Here is a 22,439-nt window from a genome sequence, read left to right on the forward strand (position 1 = left end):
GGAGCCACTCGGGTCCCTTCTCCGCTCCCCGCAGCACGGGGACGCTGATGGTTGTGTTTGCCACTTCCCTGCCAGTGTGGGAAGAGCTGGGCCCGGCCTTGTCACCAAAAGCTGCCGGTTTTCCTCCTCTGGCACTTAAGGTTGCAGCAAAACGGCCGCTCAGGGTTTCCTAGTCAGAGCCTGGGACTCTCCTGTTCATTAGTGATGGAAGTTGGGACGTAACAATGGCGCAGGTGCCCATTAGCACCAGTTAGGCCAGTGTCTGTGTGTTGGCACCAAGCAAATCGCTCCTGTGGAAGCTCTGATTCACTCTCCTGAAAGTTTAATTCTGTGTCTGAGGTCAGACCTCTGACAAACCAGCAGCGTTAGCGTTGTTCTCGCTGCCAGCGTCTTGCCGTGCCTCGGGCATTAGGATAACTCATCCTGCAGCAAGCAAACGTCGGTCCAGTGCCACCAACTGGGAGCAAATGACTTCCTTGTGCGTCTGCCCTTTTGAAGAGCAGCGTTACAAGCGGGAGGGAGGAGCGGTGGGGATGGGGGCTGCCCCGTGCGCAGGCTGCGGGCGCAGGGTGGGCTCCGTCCCCCGTCACTAACTCAGGCTCTCCGCTTGACCCTGCAGATAATCCGTGTGCAGTCGCCGGAGGGAGTGAAGCGCATCACGGCCACAAAGCGAGAAACGGTGGCGACGTTCCTCAAGAAGGTACCTGAGCCTGCCCACGCCTTCCCCATGCACCCGTGGGATGAGGCAGGGCTCCTGCGGCTCCCTCTCGGGGCAGGGACGTGTCACCTCGCTGGGTGAATGCACTGGTGGCAGTGAGGATCGGCGCGCCTTGTGGGAAATGGCGTTTTTATTGGTGTAGCCAAAACTGGTTTTGTCATTGCAGTTCCAGAGGGAAAATAACAAAATTAAAAAAAAAAAAAACTTAGCTTTGTAGGTGGAGTTTCCTGGGGTGGGAGCTTTCCTGGGGGAGGACACGTTTCTCCCAAAGAAACTGCTGCTGGGGAGGCAGAGGCTGACGGCGATACCAGGGAAGCTGTCTGCTGGTCGAAGCCTGCTGGGAGGCACCGGCCCCTGCAGGTGTGATCCAGCTGGAGCTCTGCCGCTTGATTTGCACTTTGAATATAATTTCTCTGGGTTTTGTGTGCCGCTGGTTTTCCAGCCTGGGTTTGCAGAGAGCAGGGAAGGAATTGAGGCGAGATCTTAAGGCGATGTGGGAGCCTCGGGGGTCTCCTGGGAAGGATTCCTCCCTGGGATGAGGAGAGCATGCTGGGTGCCGGGGTTGGCAGAGTTGGACCTGGGTGTAGCTCGTTCTTTGGTCTGATACAACTGCTCAGCATTTAAAGTTTCCTATTTAGGAGTGAGCAGTTCTCCTTTTCCTTCACTCCTGGAACCCTCAGATGAGGATTTCTTTGCTTCATAACAGAAGCACTTTGTGTGCCTGACAGGCCCTTCTCTCAGTCAGATGGATTTCCTTGCTCCTGCGAGGGGGAAGGGGAGCCGGCAGAAACCTGCTGTGAGTCGTTTGCTTTGTCTGAACTTGGGCTCAGACCCCAGCAGTGATCCCCACCTGACCACGCAAAAATCCTGATGGATTTCAGGGCTGGGTCAGAGACACCAGCTGCAGCCTCTGGACGGTCTCGCCCAAGGAAAAAGCTGCTTTCAGAGTCTCTGGAGCCTGTGTGAGGCAAGCTGCTCGGTTTCAGGGGTTCATGTTACCCGAGGCAGTGAGGAACAATCGCGCTTGCAACCACTTACCGTCAGAACAAAAGCATCGGCACTCACTGAAATTGCCTCTTGATCTGGGGAAAACTCTGTCCTCTTGCTGAGCCGAACACGAGCGATGTTTGGGTTTCTTTCCTAATATAGGGCTTACTTGAAAGCGAGAAGTTGTAAATTTTATCACCTAACATCGGTGTGTATTAATAGCTGTGGATTTTCACAGTGAAACGTTAATCCATGTGGTGGATTTCATCTTTTCAAAGTGTCAACATTCCTGTCGCTGTGGAGAGGCATTTGATTGATGAGGAGTAAAGCAGCCTTAGACTGAGCTGCTGAGAGAGTGAGCGGGGAAAAACCTGCCAGGGGACCGAGGGGTGGTTGTTGTGAGGGGAAATTCCATCAGGAGTGGAGAGAAACAGAAAGGAGAGGAGCAGGAAGTGCTTGTGTGAAATTCGTGTGACAACTGGTAGGTGAGAGCAGAGCGCAGAAGAGGTGAAGATCTGGACCAAGGAATTCTGGCCGTAGGAAGAGGAGGATGACGAGGCTGGAGCGAGAGATCCGGGATAACGGGGAGGACAGTTTCCCCCTCTAGTCATGACAGCGCTTGCCTGGAGTTAGATAAAATACTTAAATTGTGTTGAGTGACTGACACGTTCTGTTTAAGTTGCTTTTTTTTATAGATAACTTGTGTTATTCAGTGTTTCTGTTTTTCTCAGTTGTCCTGCGCTCTTCAGAAACACGGGTGAATTCATCTGGAGTTTTGCACCAGAAGTTCCCTGGACTTAGCGCTTGCTCTGAGCGGCTTTCAGCATCTGACCGGGGGCAGGAGGTACCTTAACCCTTGTCATTCTTCTCTCTCTTTCAGGTTGCGAAAGAATTTGGTTTCAGGAATAATGGCTTTTCTGTCTACACCAATAGAAACCGGACAGGAGAGATCACGGCATCACAAAACAAATCCCTCAACCTACTGAAAATCAAGTGAGTGCTGGCTGGGGGTGCCGGGGGGTTTGTACAACAGGTGCCTCGTCTCTGAGCCCGCTGAACCCTTCCCTCCGCGCCGGGCGGCGGCATCGCGTTACCGCAGCTTTCAGCTGTCGCTCGCTGGCTACGTGACGAGGCGAGTTTGACGTGCCGAAATGGGGGTGATCCAAACGCCTGTGCGTGAGGCTGCGGCAACCGTTTCTTCGGTCACTTGTGCGTTGTGTTTGCTTGTGGCGAGGCAGCAGCAGCCTCCTGTTCGCTCTGCGCAGCCTGCGGCTCCCTCGGCCCTGCTGCCACTCACACTCTCCTTTTTTTTTCAGCATCAGTGCCAGAGTCTGATAGTCCCCAGGGTTCCTGCCTTCCGCAGCCAGGCGCCTGGGGAGATCAGAGGTGCCAAACTCTGCGTTTGGTTTGGAATCTCTTCATTCTGTTAGTGTCAAGAATAATGTTAAACTGACTAAAAATACAAGAGCTGTTGCCGCCGCGTGCAGCTTGTTGCTCCAGTGTGTGAGCGCTGGCAGCTGCCTCGGCAAGGCTCTGACTCGAGGGATCCACATGTCCTTTTCCTCGCTGGAGCTCTTGCTTCTCTCTGTCCGCTCCTTTTGCCTTTTGCTTCATCTTTTTCCCTCGGCCTTGTCTCCTGATGAAAAGATTTACATTTGTTGTGCAAACGACCAAAGGAGCAGAAGGATGAGGCTGTTGGAGTGGCTTCGGGCTGCCGCGTCTGCTCAGCATAGTTCATGATAAATTACCCGCTCCTCCGTGCTCTGGGAGGTTTCCTACCCAGAACCAACTCCTGACACCCATGTGTTGTTTTTTCCCCCTCCAGGCATGGCGATATGCTCTTTCTCTACCCCTCAAGCCCTGCTGGCCCCTCCTCGGAGACCATGGACACCTCCGGCTCCCAAAGCTTGCGGCCTGTGGGGGCCCCCCAGGTGGTGGAAGATGAGATCGACCAGTATCTGATCAAACAGGACGGGAAGATTTACCGCAATCGAGACCCGCAGCTGTAAGTACTGGGGGACGTTGTTCCTGCCCATGCATCTGTGCCCCCCGAGAGCTTGTAACGTCTTGTCTGAAAGCAGCGGGCAGGAAGCGTGCGATGGGAACTGCCCTCTGAGCCGCTGCTCCATCCCTCGCTGCCTTTGAAACGTTCACAAGGGAAACCAGCCCTTGCCATTGTCCGGGAAGGTTAAATCGAGCTCTGGTGAACCGAGGAAGGAAGCAGATACCAAAACCCCAAGGTCTTTGCCAGGAAGGACTCAGTCAGAGCATCTATTGTTCTCATCAAGGTGGCCTCTGCTCTGGGACTTGCGATCATATATTTTGTGCTCGTAAAACGTTTGGAGCTCTCCAGATTAAAATGAATACTTTGAATTCTTCCCTGGGATGTCCTGGCAGCCGGTCCTGTGTGGAAATACCAGGTTGTGCTCTGTGTGTGGCGTAGCGCTTAACGAGCAGGGCCCTGCCGGCTGCGGTAGCTCCTGTCCCATATGGCCTCAATATGCTGCTCCCCGTGGTTTTGGTCCGAGGTGAGGGGCGCGCGGGCGGCCGGGCAGGGTCTCCATCTCGCAGGAGAGGCGCAGACAGGGAAAGGTGCTTCCAGGCGGAGCTGCTGCCTCGGCATCACCCAGCCAGTGGCGGGCGAGCATCAGGGCTGGATTTGCTTTTCTAAATCCCTGGCGGCTCCTATGTCAGAACAGGGAGCTGGGGTCTGTCGCCGTTTCTGGCTGCTGTGGGTCTCTCCTGCGTGGGCAGAGCCGACACAACCCGGCAGCACCACAGCGGGTGCGTGTGGCACCTCACCTGGGACATCCCAAGCAGGAGCACCTCTGTGTCCTCACATCCAGCCGCTCCTCGTGAAAGAAAAACACAGAAGTGAAGGGAACGAGTGGAAGTGGCCAATGTCAGGGACGTGGAAGTGTGTGCTGGGTCTTTGCCTGCTTAGATTTTTGCTTCCTTTCCATCCTGAGCCTTTCTAACCTTTCTGTGAAACCAGGGAGTCTCTTGTGCTCTCAGAAATGCAACAAGATCTGGCTTTGCCAAAACTGTTAGCTGCAAGAGGTGTAGGTCAGTAAAGCAGCTTGTATTTTTTGTAGAAGTAATAATACAATGGTGGGTTATACCCCCGTAAATCTGCACCGGTGCTGCTAGAATGTCCTCTCTCTGGATGGTTGGTTTTTATTCCTCATCATTAACAACATCCCAGTTGGGTCCTGGCCTGGTGTCTGCACTGGTTGGGGCTTGGGGCTGGACCCCTCTGCAGGGTGAGGGCTTGAGTGAGAATTTTAAAGACAACCAGGAATTCTTTCTAACGCAGAGCAGCTCGCCCTTCCCCGTTGCGTTGTCTTCCATATGGATTATCTTTAGCACTGCAGCAGCAAGGAAGTTTGGAGAGACACAGCCTTTAGGTGGAAAATCCAATCTGACCTTTTCAGGCTGGTGATAAATGAGGGAAATGTCGCGTTTTTGAAACAATAACCCAAACCCCACCACTCCGCGGCAAAAACATTGTCTTTCACTTGACCACATTTTTCAAAAGAATAAATGAAGGTATTGTTCTTAGCAGGGAGCCAAGGCGCAGCGGTGGGTATTTATGATAAAAAGAGTGTGTCTGGGCTTGTTCCTGTGTTTGTGAGTGCACATCAATCTGCGCGAGAAGGGCCGCTGGCGTGCGGCGGAGTGCATTAGCAGCCTTTAGTGGCCCTTCATGTACATTATCTGCCACAGTGCTTGCTTAAAAGCAGCGCTGCAACTGGATCCCATCCATTTTGGCTTTACGAGAGCCAACGGCCGAGCTCCTCTCTAGAGACCTTCCTTTGAACGCCAGCACTGACCTTGTGCTGGGGTAGAGCTGGGGGGGATTTCTTTGTTGGTTTGGGGTTATTTTTTAAAGTGATTGCCTCAAAAGGAGTTGTTTTCCCCTCCGTTCTGTAACATTACCCAGCAGGTTTTTATCTGTCCGATAAACATGCTTCCCTGTTTGTTCCAGACCATCCTCCAGTGGCTGATAAAGGATGAGCGTTTTGGTTCTTTTTGTTAAAACCGCACAGGCCAGCCCTCTGACGTAGATTTAAAATTCTTTGAATTGAAACCCAACCCCGACGCAGGGCTGTAAAACTCGAGAAGCTGTGATCTGACACGGGTTCACGTGGCTGCTCGCGGAGCAGAGCCGCTGCCAGCGACACGGACATGAGGAGGGTTTGATCTTGACCTGGGGCTCTCAGATTTAACCCGAAGCTGTTTTTGTCTCTTTATGTGAATTATCTGGTGGTGACCCCCCGGTGATGTTCCCTAGCGGGTGAAGCATTGCTCAGAGCCGTGTGATGGCACGGATCTTCCCCACCAAACCTGTTTGCCTCAAGCAGCTTTTACAGTCTGAGTTTTCTATTATTAAATAAGATTTAACACTGCTTCTCTTTCTCTTTGCGCAGGTGTCGCCATGGCCCCTTGGGTAAATGTGTGCACTGCGTGCCGCTGGAGGTAAGGACCCCGAGAAGCTGCTCTAGAAAGTCACACAGGAGCATATCCTCTTGGATTCGTTTTTTTCCCGTACAAACGCTTTTCCTCGGAGCGCTGCCCGTGTCGAGGTGGCAGCTCCAATCATAACCCTGCTGTGCACTGTCAGAGGTGCCGGCTCGCGTCCAGGTTCAGTGAAGCTCCAGCCCTTGGTGACCCAGGGTTTGTGCTGGTTGATGCTCCACTTTTCTGCAGGAATGGCTTTAACAGAAAGTGCTTTAGAAATGCTCCAATTTGCCCCCCTCTTCGCTCTTGCGTGGATCTTCTTGGTTCATCCCCTCTCTCATGGATCCCAGTCGAACCCCATGTTATTTGGGTTGAAGGCAGCTTTGGTGACGCCTACAGACGTGCTAAGCTGGATCATTAACGGCACGAAGCAGCGATCCCTCAAAAGTCGCATGAGCCAGGATGGCTGTTCTCCCGCTTCCCCGCCGTGTGCTCTGGAAGTTCTTTGGCCTTGTTTGAGCAGCTGGGCTTTTGTTTGTTGTTGGAAATTGAAAGGAAAAAGCATTTTGCCTTGGAGGCTCGTTCTGATTTGTGGGGCCAATCTGTTATAAAAGTAGGAGGCGATAATAAAACCCGCTGTCGTACAGCCCTGCTGTTTCCGTCGCAGTAGTAGCTGCCTTGAAAATGAGCCGAAATTTTCTTGATTGTTTCCGCATTGAGAGCGAGCAGGGTTGACTCTAGAACATCCATTTGCTCAGTGATCGATGTTTTATCAGACAGGTGTCTGACCTGCCTCTGCTTTGTGTGGTGTTTTTGGCAGCCTTTTGATGAGGATTATTTAAACCATCTGGAACCTCCTGTGAAGCATATGTCCTTCCATGCCTACATCAGGAAGCTGACCGGAGGGGCAGACAAGTAAGAAAATCTCTGTGTTTAAGGGAACGTAGTTGTAGCTTCTTTTTTAAAATACAAATTAAAAAGTAGAGACAGATCTCATCAGAGTAGAGTTGGATACAGCTATTGAATGGCAAACTGAGGAGAAAACAACATGTTAAAAAAAAGCAGAAAAGGAGAAGGAAAAAAAATGGGGGGAAAAATTGTCTGTCTTTTTTCTTTTCTTTTTTTCTTTCCTTTTTTTTTTTTTTTCCTGTGGCAGTATAATTGCTTCCAGGAAACACTACTGATGGGGGAGAAGGGCAGATGGAAGGAAAGAGGTTCCCTACTTACACCAAACTCCACGCCTGGGTCTCAAACCTCGTGGAGAGGCACTGAGACTGTGGTGGACCTGGGGAATTTTTATTCACCAAAGGCTTCTCTTACCTACAGATGTGGATAGGACAGAAAGAGAAGCCTACGGGCATTCCTCAGGGCCTGACTCTGCTCCCTCCCATGCTCTGTGTGTTCTCAGTGGAACCCTTTCCTGTCGTGGTGCCGTAGTGGAAAATACGGCATCATTCCCCACGCTGGGACGAGGGACACTGCAGTGACACAGGCCAGATGAAGGCTGAGCAGAGAGGACACGCTGGAAGCATTTATTGATTTCTGCATTTATTGCTTTGTGCCTCACTGTGGCGCACGTGTTCAGCGAAGGATCAGAAGTCCCCTTCGGTGGTGTCGGGGAAGGCGCTGTGCTCTGAAGTGCGGTTCCTTTCAATACGTTACACAGAGGTGTAACCTTCTCCCTCCTGTTCCTAAATGCCGTTGGGATTTGTTTTTTAATGTCTTTGTGAGATGCAGCTCCAGTCCGGAATACTTGTGTTTGAAGGGAACTTCCCTTTGCAGGAAGCCTTGTGCACATGAAAGGAGCTTTAATTTGCCTGAGCAGTATGATCTAGTACTTCCCATGTGCTGCATAAATTATTTAAGCAGGGTCCCGTGAGTTTTCCTTCTCTGCTCTCCTTCGAGTATCTGCTGAGGAGCCAGGTCAGGGAGCACATGTCAGGCTCTTGACCTCCCTTGCTAAGTGGGCAGCAGAGGTTTCCTGGGGACCACAGGAGTGGAGCATCCCCCCGAGGGAGTTTGCAGAGCGCTTTGAGATCCTCTGAAGATGCAAAGCATTGGTGCCTCCGCGTCTGCCCTGCTTTCTCTTTGATATTTCCAGCCACTTGCTTCTTTGGAGACCCAGAAGCATTTATGGTGGTGACAGCAGCCTTCTCTTTTCCTTCTTGCAGGGGGAAATTTGTTGCCCTGGAAAACATCAGCTGCAAGATCAAATCAGGCTGCGAAGGGCACCTTCCTTGGCCAGAAGGCATTTGCACAAAGTGTCAGCCAAGCGCCATCACTCTCAATAGACAGGTGAGACGGAGCTCGCTTAAAGCTGAGAAGGGACTTTGACTTTTGTTTTTGGAGAGATGACTTCAAGAACGGCCAACTTGGAGCAAGAAGCCTTTGCGTATTGGCAGTTGTTGGGGAAATGGCTGTTAAGGTCTTCAGTCCTTGTGGAAAAGGACTCCAGAACCTAACTATTTCCTCTTAATGCAGAGGACATCTGAGCTGGCACCATGAGCGCTAAAGCTCCCCTCTTTTTCCGCATGGGATCCAAAAGGTCACCCACTGTTTCTCCTTGCTTCCTCTTAATTCCCACTGTCTTTTTTTAGTTGCAAAGGCTCTTGGGATAAGTAAAGAAGCCAAGCTAACGGGGTGCTGGGGGTGCTCAGCGCTTCCCCGCCCTCCAGCCCGCGGTGGGTTCTGCTTGCTGGTCCAGGGAGCGCCGCTGCAGGCAGCAGAGGGGAGAGGGAGGGAGCGGGGCAGCTGTCCCCGTCCCTGTCCTGGCAGGACGCAGCTCTGAGGGGTGGTGACGTGCGTCCAGGGCAGCTGGGAAGGTGTTGACGATGGGCAAAGGAAACAGACCCAGTGGAGGATGGCCTGACGCTTGAACTTTGTCAAACAGAAATACAGGCATGTTGACAACATCATGTTTGAGAACCACACAATTGCAGATCGCTTCCTCGACTTCTGGCGGAAGACAGGAAACCAACACCTCGGGTATCTCTACGGGCGGTACACGGAGCACAAAGACATCCCGCTGGGCATCCGCGCGGAGGTCGCTGCCATCTATGAACCCCCACAGGTAAAAGCTGGGTGCCGGGGCGTCAGTGTCAACTCATAATCGGGGAACACTGAAACACTTTTTGGTTTGGGAAACCTCACGTGGTATTTCCGGCTGCTGTTCCGTAAGGAAAACGGTCCCATGAAAAGGATGTTGTGATTTGTGTCTGTGTGTGTGATATTGACACTGAAATAATTTTAAAACTCAGATTTGCTTTTTGTTATTTTTACGTTTTCTTCTCTGTTACTCTGTGCTCAGATGATTTAAAGCTAGGGAGACTTCCTAACAGTGGATTTTGCTTTTCATGGTTCCTTGATTACTGGGTTTCCGAGGTTATGGTACGGAAAAGCTCAAAACCAAATTCTGTACTTGGAAAAAAAAAGTTGTGGCCCTTGGTTCCATTTCTTACCAGCTCTCTGGAAAGATTTAAGCAGCTAAATTAGACAAAAATGAAGTCTGCTGCCTTGATGGAGAGGCCGAGGATGAGGTTTGAAGCTGGGAGCAGCCCGGAGTCCCCACTAGATGGGGCACGGCACCACGCTCCGACCTCTGAGTCCTCCCAGGAGGCTGCAGCCAGAGCCGGTCCCTCCGAGCCTGGCCTCCCCAGGAACCCAAAAGCTGAATCCAGTGTCCCAAGAGCTGAAAATGGATATCACCGCTAAGCCCCTGCCTTGGAACTTCACGTGCTTCTAGTTGTGCATGGTAAAAGCGAGGAAGCTTTTGCTCTCCTGGCAAGCGGTGTCTGCTGTGCTTCTTGGCACAGCATCTCCCCACACGAGAACGCTGGCCTCTGAAACGCGCCCAGATGGAGTCGTGTTTTCCAGCGCGCAGGGGAAAGGCCTGGGCGTGGGCTCTCGGATTTGCTGGATTTCTGCCTCTCTGCTGCTCAAAATTCAAACCAATCAAACGGTGGTACGAAACTGGCAGGCTGAACACAGAGCTTTGGAAAAAATTATAGAATCTCTCGCCTTTTCCAAAGTGCCCAGAAACAGCAATGGCCTGTTTGTAAATGCTGAGGCTTTCATTCATAAACCCCGACACAGTTTGCAAACTTCGATGCAAAGCTCCGACAGGATGGGCTGGGACTAGCAGAGGTCTCTGGGGTGAAACTGGTCAGTGGTAATGCCGAAGGGGAAACAGAGACCATCCTCTGCCTCGCTCCTGACAATGGCTGAGTGCACTGTTTTTTCCTGTTCTGCCTTACCAGCGAGTTTTTCTTTGCTGCAGATTGGTACGCAGAACAGCCTGGAGATCCTGGACGATCCGAAAGCCGAGGTCGTGGATGAGATCGCCGCAAAGCTCGGGCTGAGAAAGGTCAGGATGTTGTTGGACCTCATGTGTCTTTGTATGGCAATGAAGAAAGCTGTCGGCAGTTCTTTTCAGTTCCCTAGGGTTACTCCAGACCGTTTGGGCATACCTGCAATCCAGCTTAAGTGTCAGTAGCTCTTAATGCTTTTGGGTATGAATACCAAAATGAGAGCATTTTCCTGAGCTCAGGCATCTAGCAGGGCTGTGCAGCTGAAGTCAGCAGTCCTCTGGCATGACTGACATCAAAGGGAGTACCAAAGAAGCAGAAACACAATTTTCCCTTTATTTCTGCTCAGATAGGAGCCGTTCCTGGTAGCATCTCCCCGGTGAGCGCTAATTTGGCACAGATGTAGCCGGAGTTGCCTTCCAAGTTTGTTCTTCCTTTTGACAGAACCTGTGCTCCGCTTCCAGCAGCAGAGGCTCCCGCTTGGTTTTCGTTCTCCTCTGTGGGGTCCCGTTGGTGCTGGCGAGGCCGGCCGTGGCCAGTTAATCCGCGTGGTGGTTGGGGGTGCAGGTCCCCCAGCAGCCGAGCCTCAGTCCTCTCTTCCCCACGTGCCCACAGCCTGCTCGTTGTCCCATCAGGACGTGTGGGTACCAAGATCCATGGGTTCGCTGACATCTCTCAAACCTGTGCTGATATTTTCCAGTTTGGGAAATCTTTTGGTATCATGTGAATGCCAGGAGTGAGATGTACACAAACAAGAGTTGACTTGCTAAAGAAAACACACATCAGAAGAGGCTCAGCACAGTAGACTATAAACATCTGCGGTGAGGGCTTTTGTTCTCGCAGATAAGATCTCTAGCCTTTTGCCAGTGTCTGAAGCAAAGCTTCTGTGTGTGTTATTTATTTCCACGCTTTCCCTCTGCTTCTCACATCAGATATTTTTAATCAATGTGACTTAACACGTAACTGGCTGCTGGTTGCAGATTTCTGTCTGGGCTCTGCGGGGGGATCCAAACGGGAAGTTCTGCCTCGGAAGGGTTAACGCTGGGGGAGCAGGTCAGGAGCTGCTCTGAGCACGTGTGTGCAGCAGGGCTCCCGCAGCGGTGTGTGTACACATCTGTCCTCCTGTGTGCAAACAATGCCGAGAGCGGGAATGCGTCTGTTGGATCGGAGCGGGCTCCGATTTGGAATGAATCATCCTCCAGTGGGAACATCTGAGCTTTATCTTCACTAGCGACTGCGAGCTTCAAATGAGATCATGTGAGCTGCTTTGTCATCCGCTGGCGCTCCCGCCACTGCTCCGCTCCGAGCGCTCCATAGGAAATGCTTTCTGCTGTGGGTGGGAGGAGGTAGCGGCTGAGAGGCCTCTTGCAGCCTCCAGATCCTTCCATGAAAAAATATTCCATAGTGAAACATAAAGCTGCAGGTGCCCCCGGCCGGCCAGCTGGCATGCCGCTCCTGGAAATGGGATTGAAATGAGCCCGGCACAGCTGGGAGAGCCATTTCCTTCAGGCAGCATACAGCGGGGCCGTGCGAGGAGCCAAGAACATCTTGTCCTGCTAGGAGAAAATGTATAAGCTCTCTTCTGGTTTGGGGTTTGGGTTTGTTTTTTTTTTTTTCCACTTAAAGCAACTTTCTTCAAAACACTTCTTTATAGGTTGGCTGGATATTTACTGATCTGGTCTCTGAAGACACGCGGAAAGGGACTGTTCGGTACAGTAGAAACAAGGTGAGGTTCAGGTGTGCAGCTGGTGACAGCAGCTGTCCTGAGGGTTTGTACAGCCCCAGAAAGAAACATGGGCTGTGCCGAAGCAGAGCCCTGAGCCCGGGCAGCCCAGGGCTGGAAGGGACACTGGAGCTGCAAAGCTTGAGAAATGGGGGTTTTCAGGAGCTCCTGAAGGCAAAGGAGCGCTGCTAGGGGTGTGAAGCTGTTCGGACAGCGGCAAAGCTGCCTGCAGTCCTTCAGCCACCCGGCGTGAGGAAAACGGTGCTGGAGGCTTAGGGAGGTTTAGGAGAGCGGAGGGGATGGGGTGGTGCGAGGCACAAACGCAGCGAGCAAAGTGACTCAGAGGATGTTGCTATGGGCTGGGCGCTGTGAGATACACATGGCTCAGACTCTGACCTCCTCAGCTTCCTGTGAGTCTAAAATCAGTGATATCCCTATTTGGAAACTGAAACTCTGTTTAAAAAAAAAAAAAAAAAAAGGTGTGTGAAGGTGGGTGGAACTAGACGTGGGACAGTCCTTCTGGCAAGAGCCAGGCTCGGGGCTGGGCAGCTGACATGTCGCATTCCTTTCCTGGTTTCTGCAGCAACTTTCTACGAAAGCGTGCTTTACTGGGGTGTTGGTAGTTTTCTTTGGCTGCAGACCAGGGAAATAGGTCTAGCCTGCATTGCCCTGTCCTTTTCATTGATGTTTCTGCTCTTCCCTCAGGACACGTATTATCTAAGTGCAGAAGAGTGCATCACAGCTGGAAACTTTCAGAACCAGCATCCCAACATCTGTCGCCTTTCTCCAGATGGTCATTTTGGATCCAAGTTTGTCACAGTTGTGGCTACAGGTATAAACTGGCCTCGGCTTGCCGCGGCTCTCTCAGTTACACATGAATTATCTCTTGTTCATAGAAGAAGAATATGCAGCTCTGCCAGAAGTCAGACGTCCTGGTCCCCATCTGTCCTATTTAATGCCTTGCTCTGTCAAGTAAAATACTTTCCTTCTTTGTGCTATCTCCTCTGCAGTTATTTATCCTGTCCCCTGCAGGAAACTTAATTGAGGCTCAGACCTGGAGCATCCCCCTCTCTGATCCAGAAAGCGCTTTTTGCCTGCGGCCAGGGGAATAACTGTTGCTCATTTTTCTGTTTCAAATCTTTAAGCTGCAAATTGTGTTGCCTGAAAGTGGCAGTGCAGAACCACGGCAATCCGGACCTTGCAAGTTGGTTCAGCGTAAAGGAGGGACCTTTATCTCCCTTGTGTTGCTGTCAGGAAAACTCTTATGTAGGATGCTGTGCTTTTCCGTGCATGGAAACATTTTTTGTTTGCCTGAATAAAACAGAAGAGCCTGCAAAAGGCTTTGCTTTGTCACCTCTGGTTTTAGCTGTTTTCACAGCAAGTCTCCGCAGGCACTGTGGAATCGTCCGGGCTGCGAGGGGAGGTGTTGGCGTGTGCTGGGAGAGTTGTAGCCTTGGAAGTTCAGTCTGCTGTCCTCCACGGGGTGACACATGTCTTCATTTAAAATTTCCCTGGAGCAGATACGCTGGGTTCTGGGTCCATTTAACACAATGAAAAAAAAACGCGTGACTTCCAAACAGCATCCAATGTGAAAACCGAAAGTGTGATATTGTATTGCCTCCTCCGAGCCCAGGTTTTGTAAGTGTTCCCGGAGCCAGTTCCAGTGAAAACGCTCTCTTTCAGTTAACAGGCCCGTGCAATCGCACAGCTGCCCGTACATTCCAGACTGCTAAACACATCCATCTTTCATTAAAGATAGATGTGTATCTCGCTCACTCTTTTTTTTTTAATTTATTTCTATTTTTTTTTAAACAAGGTGTTTTACAGAGAAAATGATGGCTAGCTTTGTTCAGGCCTTCCTTGGGTCTTGGTCTATGTTTAATTTCTAGGAGTGTTTGTTCTGGAGCCGTGAGTGATTGAGGTTAGAGATCAAAGGATAGAAAACGAATATTTCCTCTTTTCTGTTCCAGATAATTTCATTCTCTTCTGTTAAATCAGCCCATCAGGTTTCTATTTAAACACTTGATTCCTTCCTTTTGTGCCATATAAATATATTTGGATAGTTTGCATCAACTTTGCCTTTAAATCCTCTACACGGATTAATTCCTATCCCCTCCTGAATTTCTAGCTTTGGAAATAGTAACGTTTTCCTACCATCTGTGTATCTTCTCTTTCCAGTTGTATTCTAGTGACATATGACCTGGTGTTGCTTATATTATCCAAATTAAAGCGCCAAGCATGTGATCTATCAGTGAGCCAGGGTCTTAATTTCCACTTTCCACGTCAGATTTCCACCAAGCCATCCATTACCGGCTGAGAAAACACTTTTTCTTCTGATGCCTGACATTACTGGGTGACCAACCCTGAATCTGCAGCTCACGGTTCCTGGGAAATGAAACAGGCTCCCGGGAGCTGCGTGCCTGGTTTTTGTTCTGCAGGGGAGAAGATACAGGGTAGTGGGAGGGTGATGCTATCAGGAGCCTTCCGAAAGAGCAGCTTTGCCTCCTTTAAGCTCCTGGCAAAGCATTCTTGCTGTCACTCCAGGGGTCTGTCCTGCTAGGCGAGCTGTGAAAATGTGTGTTACTAAATAAATGCAGAGCTTAGAGGGGATTCTTGCCTAGACGTACTTCCCATGCAGGGTTTTCTTCTCGCCGTTCTTCACCGTTAGCAAGACCATCGTGTTTAATGCTGCTCCTCGAGTTGTGCCTCAGCTCACTCGCGTGGGGGATTTTTAACCAGCCTCTTCTCTTCCAGGTGGTCCCGACAATCAGGTCCACTTCGAGGGGTACCAGGTCTCGAATCAGTGCATGGCGCTGGTCCGAGATGAGTGTTTGCTGCCCTGCCGAGACGCACCGGAGCTGGGCTATGCCAAGGAGTCCAGCAGCGAGCAGTATGTGCCTGATGTGTTCTATAAGGTAAGGGCTGCGTGCCTGCACGCGGGGGAAGCTGCAAAAACGGCTCTGCCGCGTGTCTGGAAAGCAGCATGGCCAGCGCAGGAAAGGATGTCTTTGAGGTCTGAACTATTTTCAGTAGTAACCGTTCACCACATGTCTGCAAAGCAGTTGCATAAGCTCTGTTTCCCCCTCGTAAGCGTGCTGTTATGGTTTCCAGAGCAGCAGTAGCCACTGGCTATCCAGCTTCTAAACGAGGTCTGCAGCGATCCGCCGTGAGCCCACAGCGAGTGCTCTGAATTCACCTCCTCCTCGGTGTTTGTTGGCAGGATTTCCCACGTTTCTCTGTTGATTTCGATCCCCAGCTGAGTTCAGCTTCCCCCGCCGCACAGCCGTACGATGCGCTGGCGCAAACAGTGCAGTGAAAGCAGTAGGTTCCTCGTGCGATGCCAGGGACTCGCTGGCGTGTGACACGCTTACGGGCACCAACTGGGCAGCAGATGCAACAAGATAGCGTGGCTCGTGCAGCAAGAGGAGAGACAGCCCTGCGCCTGCTTCTCTGCAGCAAAAGGAAGGTGCGAAGGCTTTCGGAGCAGGGGCAGGACCAGGGAGAGCCACTGGCGCTTTCCTCTCCAGTCCTGGGGTTACTGCCTGCGCCCAAGTCCTGTTCTTGGGTCGGACAGGAAGCTCCAAAACCTGGTCCTGAGGAGCAGCGGGGGATTTGTGCATCCAGAGCGCGTCCAAAATACTCTTATTTCAAGTGTCACGCAAGAGCGCTGCTGCGGTTTCCAGTGCAGCGTTGGTGATGAATGGACTGTCGTTATTCCCTCGACAGTTGTTTCTGCAGATCTGCAGCCCCCTGTATCTCCAGGGACGAGTTAGAACCTTGGGGACGGGATCTCAGTGGAGGCTAATAGCACCGCTTCTCAAACCTGTGTACACTGGTGCCCCGTGAGCAAGGACAGAGGAATTAATTAATGGCGCTGCTTGCCAGCTAATTAGCCATCCATCACCCAAATTAGTTATCTCATTCTTGTCTGTGTCTGATATTCGCAGCCCGCTCAGCCTGCCACCTGTGTTAGAGCTGTCCGCTAAGGAGTATGGGATGAAAGCTACCCTGGTTTGGGACGAGGGAAGTGAGCCACAGACATGGAGCTGGTCCAGACACTCTCGTACACCCTGAACCAGGAGACGCTGGCCTGGGTGAAGGAGACTGTCTTCCCTCTCCACCCCTTAGTGCTGAGCTGCTGGCTTGTGGTGATGCCACCTGGAAATGAAGAACCCCTCGTGGCTAAATTCAGCACTTGAGAGGAAAGGTAGATGGAACCCGAGCCTCTTTCCGTAGCACGCAGACGGTTTGCTCCGCAGAGCTGATAAGCCAGGTTGGGTTTAGATGCAGCGGAGCTCGATTGTGCAAGGGTTGGCCCTGGATGTGAAGATGAGATCATCTCCTGGCGGGCGGCGGTCCTGCTCCGGAGGAGCCCGTGCTGTGCCACAGTCAGGGTGCAGCCTCGCAGGAGGTCCCGTAGGTCTGGGTCCCACATGTGGGCCACCCGGGGTGTTCGGAGGAGCAGGAAGCCAGTGGGTGTTCCCTGAAGGTCTTCGCTCCCATTGGTAATCTGAAGCAGGGAGATAAACAAAATGCTAACTGATGGCTCCAGCCTTCTGTGGAAATTTCCATGAACCACTGATTCACTGGGTCGGGCTGTAGCTTATTTCAGATGTTTTATAACTTCTATCCATAATTGCCTTTTTCACGATGTGCTCAAGGAAGGCTTGAGGACTGCTCTGGCGGGTGTAATTGTCCTTCAGCCTCAAACGTGTTTGGCTGTAGGATCTCTTAATTTTTTTTAAATGTTCTTAAATCAATGGAAAGCTTAGTCACTCCTGGCTTTGAAAACCTTTGGGGTCTCATTAAATGTGTGAGGCTTGAGGTCAGAGACACTACCTCATAGTTACTGGGATGGTGACAACAACGGTGTCAAAGCGTTGGTTGGCTGCAGCGTGAGGAGCACGAGTCCGGCGCTTGGCCGCAGGCAGAGGACAGTTCGTGGTCCAGCACCCTGCTCCCACTTTCCCGGCTGAAACCCCAGGAGCCGAGCAGCTTGTCCCCAGTCCTTGGTGGCGGGGGGGGTTCCCCTGTGTGCTGCCCCACAGCGAGCTCCGGGCAGAAATCTGCACTTTGGGGTAGTTGCTGCATTTTGTCTCAGACGGAGAAGCTATCGCTGGCAGAGGGAAAAGCCCCCATACGTGTCTCTGTGTGACAGGCAAGTATTCATTTGAGAAGCCCTTTAGGATGAAAGGAGCTATGCAAATTTATTCTAATTGGATTACAACCTGCAGGCCAGCGTTGGTGTGGTATGGGTGTATTTATAGAACAGCTCTGCATCCGTGTGCCAGGCAAAAATCCATGGAGCTCTCCTGTCTGCCTGCAGCAGGGCGACGCAGCAAAGCCACCCTCAGCTTTGCGATAGAGAAGGGTGCTGCTCCTTGCAGCTGGCGAAGCGTAAGCCAGCAACCGTCCTTCAGTCCCGTTCTTCAGAGGAGATGCCTGTACCTCTGGACGTAGGAGGTGGTGTCATTCCAGCGCTGACTGTTAAGAAATGCATCTGGATTGGAAAGGAAGGTGGTTGGCATCCGCACTGCAGGCAGGAGAGCTGCAGCTTTGGGGACCGCACAGGCAAGGGGGTGCCTGGAACGAGAGGAGCGGCTGGCTGTGGTCAGCGAGCCCTTTTTCCACGGTTTGCAGCACATTTCGTATGTGTGGAGTGGGAGCAGGGGCTACCGCATCCCCCGGGGCTGCAGCTGCTCCTGCCTGGCCGTGACTCACCTCGGCGGGGAGTCAGGGGGGATGGGATTTTCTTCCATGGAAATGGGAAAACTGATGGCACCGGCGTTGTCCTGCCTCGGGAGGCGAGGCGTTTTTCCTGAGCCTCCAGCCTTGTGATTTCTGTATTTCTTTACCATTCTCTTTACGTTGGCCACTAGCCCTGCTGCTTAGAGGAACCACCCCAGTGGAATTGGCAGAATGCGCTTTCTGCATGCGGCCGTTGCTTTCCTGGCTCGCAGAGGCTGGAGTTCTGCTCTGGAGTGAAAGTCGAGGGCTTTGGGGACCGTGAGTACAAGTTCCTTTGCTCTGCGATGCCTCTCCAGGTAGGATTAGCCAGAAGGAAGAAAACACCCTCCCTTCGCCTCCCGGGTTGTCTGCGAGGCGTCACAGAGCAGGGCTGTTTCCAATCCGAATGTTGCACAACCCACACATGCTTCTTGGCGAGTTCGGTGCGACGAAACTCATGAAGGAGTCGCTCTTGTCAAGACACAAGCACACAGGCAGGGTAACTGCTCTGTGAGTACAGACGATGTTGCAACAGCTGCTTCACCCTGTTTCTCAGCTGGGTGAGGGAGAGCCCAGCTGAATTTTAAATATGGGCATTTTCCGTTCCCTGTCGTCTGCCCTCCAGCAGTCTCCTGTGTTCATCTGGTTCTAGAAAATGACCATATTCATTCTGAGTTCACTAAGAATGTACCTTCCAAACCGTGGGTCGATTATTCAGAGCTGAAGTTGCCTGCAAGCGGTGCTCAGTGCCTAGCCGGCTGGGATCCCTCCTGCTGGGCTGCCTGCACCCCCTGCCCGCACCCCTGCCCGCTGCCTGCACCCTCTGCCTGCACCCTCTGCCTGCACCCCCTGCCCACTCCCCGCCTGCTCCCCGCAGCCCCGCGTGCTCTGCTCCACGGTTGGCTTCACGGGCACCTCAGCCTCCCCCCGAACAGGGCAGAGAGATCACTGTGTTCTACCGACCCTTTGAAGCTCTTGGATAATGGGATTTGGGGACTGGCTGCCTTTGTCTCTTATCACAGGTGTTTGCCCCAGCTCAGTGCAAACATGACGGTGTCATCCTTGCAACAAATTGCATTTTACAGCTGCCTTAACATTCCCCCCAGTTTCTTTGGGATGGTGTAAGACACAAGCCCTTCGCAAAGGCGCGGGTGTTGTGAAAGAGCCCTTTGCCCCGCAGAGTCCTGCGCGTGCGTTTTGCATTTCCAATGGCTGAGACGGCGTCTGGACCTCGGCGTGTCTGTTAAACGTGGTCCCGTCTGGCCTTGGTGAGCCCTGAGCCAGGGCGCTGCCTTTCTGAGCTCCCAATGGGACCTGTGAGCCGGGCTGTCCCCAGCATGGCACGCGTTGCTTCCACCCGTTCACGCTTAAATCCTCTTCCTGGGGAAAACGTGAGAGCCCGGCAGCGTGGGGACTTTGCGGGGAGTTTTCACTAACGGCAAAAGGACTTCCCCTGGCCGGCCTCCTACCAATGGTTTACGTTGGACTGGAAAAGCCTTCTTAGCCTTACATGTCCCAGCTGCTCAGGGGAGGAGGATGCTTGGTTAGCTCACGAGGAGTCTCCTGAGAAGGGTTTCAACTCTCACTGACCTACCACTTGCTCTTAGAAAAGTCACCTCGTCTCCGTGCGTCAGCCGCTCCATCTGTGCAAGGGGGCAGGACCGTGCCTGGTGAAACTCGTGGAAATCAGCAGAGGGAAGAGCAAGGCTGGGCTTTGTTAACACACAGCAAGGACAGACACAGGCTGCTCGGCTCAGCACCTTCGGCAGAGGGAACCGATGGGCGGGATGCTCACGGCGCGGGATGCTCACAGCGCAGGATGCTCATGGCTGTCCAGCCCTGGGACACGGAGCCAGAGCCTCCCTCCTGGCTGTCAGCCCCCCAGGCTCCTCACTTGGCTCTTCCCATCGTTCTCGTCTCAGAAATCCTGAAGCCACCCTGAAGCCGTCCCGCTGCAGCTGTCCCGCGGTGCCGCAGAGGTGTGCGGGGTGGTCGCCGCGGGCACAGCTGTGCTTTTCCCCGTTTGACCTCCTCCTGCCTCCAAACGGGCGTTTGAAGGGCTCCAGTTTGCTCCTGTCTGTGGGATGATTCATTGTCCAGATCCTCCAGGCCTGGCTGCTTGATTTTGGTCCAGGAGCTAAATACTCGGCCTTCATTAACCCCTTCCTGGCCTCCCTTTGGAGCATTCGCCGCTGGGCGTTCGTGGCGTTGGGGGTCTGGGGCCCCGGGGCTGCAGCAGTAACACACCGAGAGTCACCGCTGGGGCCCTGGCAACTGCCAGGTTCGGGATGAAGATGTCTTTCTCCCAGCAATTTTCCCAGCTTGACGTTTGTTAAGGCCTTTAAAGTGTAATTGCCTAATAAACCGGTGCATGGGGGTTGGAGAAGAGTGCCGGCGTTGGGGTGGGGGGCTTTCCTCCCCGCGGAGGGGCAGGACGTGTCCTCGACGTGGGGGGAGCGCGGTTCCAGTGTGGTGCTAACAGCCCGGTGCGTGTCTGGAAGGCCTGGGCAGCGTGACAGTAAAAAGAAGGCATTTAACATGGAAATCCCCAGAGGCGGAGATTAAAGCGAACAGGTGCTGGAAAAATGTTTCTGCATATTAGAACTTAATTAGATTTGAAAATGAATTCCAGATGGGCTAATTATGTGTGAGTTGTTGCAGGTTCCTTCTTGCAGGGGCAGGATTGCGTTTGGGAAGCTGATTCGGTCTGATTGGATTTGATTCCTGACTCTGGCAGTATCGCGCAGATCTAGAAGCAGGTTAGATTTCGGGTCCTGTGATCTCCCCGAAAAGGCTCCGTGTCTCCTCCTGCTCCTGTCAGAGCCAGAGAGATCTGAGGCCACGAGCCACCAGTCTCCTTGCTGAAATAACCACAGGGCCAACAAGCTGTCATGTTCAAGGAGAAAAGATCCTTATCTGGATTGCTTTTAAAAGCAGCTTCAAAGACTGGAAGGTAGATGTTTTGTTTTTTTTTTGTTTTTTTTTTTTCAAAAGGAACCGTTCCTGGGGACAGAGGATGCTTGGGGAGGGGGCTCGTGGAAGGGGGCTGTTGCCGGAGGGGAGCAGCGTGCCGGAGCCTGCGCGGGCGATGTCCGTCTGGGTGTACCGGGAGAGTGGAGCGTGAGAGCGGGGTGCTGGCTGCCGCGCCGCATTATTTCTGTGTGTAAATACCAGCAGAGCCCAGAAATGCTGATAGCGGGGGAGTGGCGAACGCTGGGAGAAAGTACGGCTCTGGAGAGGAGGGAGTCGCCGTGGGCAGCTCGTCCTGACGCACGGGGCTCAGCTGCTGCAGGAGCAGGGTCACAGCCTGTCACCAAGGTCCCCCAAAGCCACCGAGGTGTCAGGGTGACGCTTCACCGCCGTGCGGCGGCTCTGGGTCTGCCTCCAGCCACGGGGACTTGTGAGAACTGAGTAAATGTAAACTTTAATGGAAGGTCCCTGATTGGAAATTATGGGCGTATGATTTATGTGGGGCTCCATGAATGATTTATAACATGTTAAGTGATGATTTAGGTAGAAAATACAACCCCCTCTTACAGAATCTTTAATGAAAAGTGTCAGTTCTCATGAATTTATTTCTGAAGCTGTGTTTGAACTCGGCGTGTTTGACATAAATCACGTCTAATTGTCATTTTATGATTAATGAACATATGCTGGCCGTTTTTCTCCATAATTAAACTTTATGTTCAATTCGTCTGGCGAAGCAAAACAAGTTTACCCGTTGTGATATGCCGGCTCTTCAGGTCTGTGTATGAGAGAGTGCCTGGATTCCCAATTCCCGAGTGAGAGCCGGATGAGAGGCTCTTGTCCGGTTTTGCAGAAAGTCAGGTTTGCCTTGGCTGGGAAAGCAGCTGTGGCACTGTCCCTCCCGTTCCAGCCAAATGGCATTCACACTCCTCAGATAACGCCAGGCGCCTCTCCGGGGGTGACAACTGAGGCAAACGGGACTGAGGCGGGGTTGGGACCCCGCTCGTGGTCCTGCCTTCAGAGTTGGAGAGATCTCCAGCCCCGAGGGGCCGCAGGGAGTTGGGCGGCTCTGCAGCACCCAGCCACACACGAGCAGGTTCTTCTCGACGCCCGCAGTGATCTGCCAGAGCTGCGGATCCCGGGGCTCCTGCGTGGGCGTCTCCAGGGCAGGATCCCTGAGGCTGCACACTGCTTCCACACGGAGGAATAATGAGCCTCTTCTTCTTTCAGGACATAGACAAGTTTGGCAATGAAATCACCCAGCTGGCTCGCCCGCTCCCGGTGGAGTACCTCATCATAGACGTAAGTACTTGTTGCGCTGCTTTGCTTGCAGCACGAGAGTGTCAGGGCGGAGTGATGCTCTTAACCCACCCCCAAAATTCGCATTGGAGGTGATGCACAGGACGGATTTTTTTTTTTCTTTCTCCTCGTCCCTCTGCTGCCAGGCATTTCTAGCGCGGAGGCTGGTGTGCTCCGGGGTAAGGGCAGTGCTCCTTGGGATCGCTGTGGAGCCAGGGAAGGCACCGCCCATGTCTTATCCCGGCTCCGAGCT

At 52.6% G+C, this 22,439-nt stretch overlaps 1 protein-coding gene across 1 annotated transcript in view; it reads left to right on the forward strand.

Moving 5' to 3' along the window:
• Positions 1-619: 619 nt before the first annotated feature.
• NPLOC4 (nuclear protein localization 4 homolog (S. cerevisiae)) overlaps positions 620-22,439 on the forward strand; it is a gene marked incomplete at both ends in the record, with an annotated part of 24,462 nt that continues 2,642 nt past the window's right edge. Inside the window, 12 exons of the mRNA XM_010082133.1 lie at positions 620-700; positions 2,586-2,698; positions 3,531-3,710; positions 6,136-6,184; positions 6,987-7,081; positions 8,338-8,461; positions 9,057-9,236; positions 10,443-10,529; positions 12,125-12,196; positions 12,899-13,025; positions 14,948-15,108; positions 22,118-22,189. Of these exons, the coding sequence (XP_010080435.1) occupies positions 620-700; positions 2,586-2,698; positions 3,531-3,710; positions 6,136-6,184; positions 6,987-7,081; positions 8,338-8,461; positions 9,057-9,236; positions 10,443-10,529; positions 12,125-12,196; positions 12,899-13,025; positions 14,948-15,108; positions 22,118-22,189 (1,341 nt within the window). The remainder of the gene's footprint in view (positions 701-2,585; positions 2,699-3,530; positions 3,711-6,135; positions 6,185-6,986; positions 7,082-8,337; positions 8,462-9,056; positions 9,237-10,442; positions 10,530-12,124; positions 12,197-12,898; positions 13,026-14,947; positions 15,109-22,117; positions 22,190-22,439) is intronic.

The sequence above is a fragment of the Pterocles gutturalis genome, unplaced genomic scaffold, assembly GCF_000699245.1.
Source record: "Pterocles gutturalis isolate BGI_N339 unplaced genomic scaffold, ASM69924v1 scaffold15539, whole genome shotgun sequence".
NCBI classification, from domain to species: Eukaryota; Metazoa; Chordata; class Aves; order Pterocliformes; family Pteroclidae; genus Pterocles; species Pterocles gutturalis.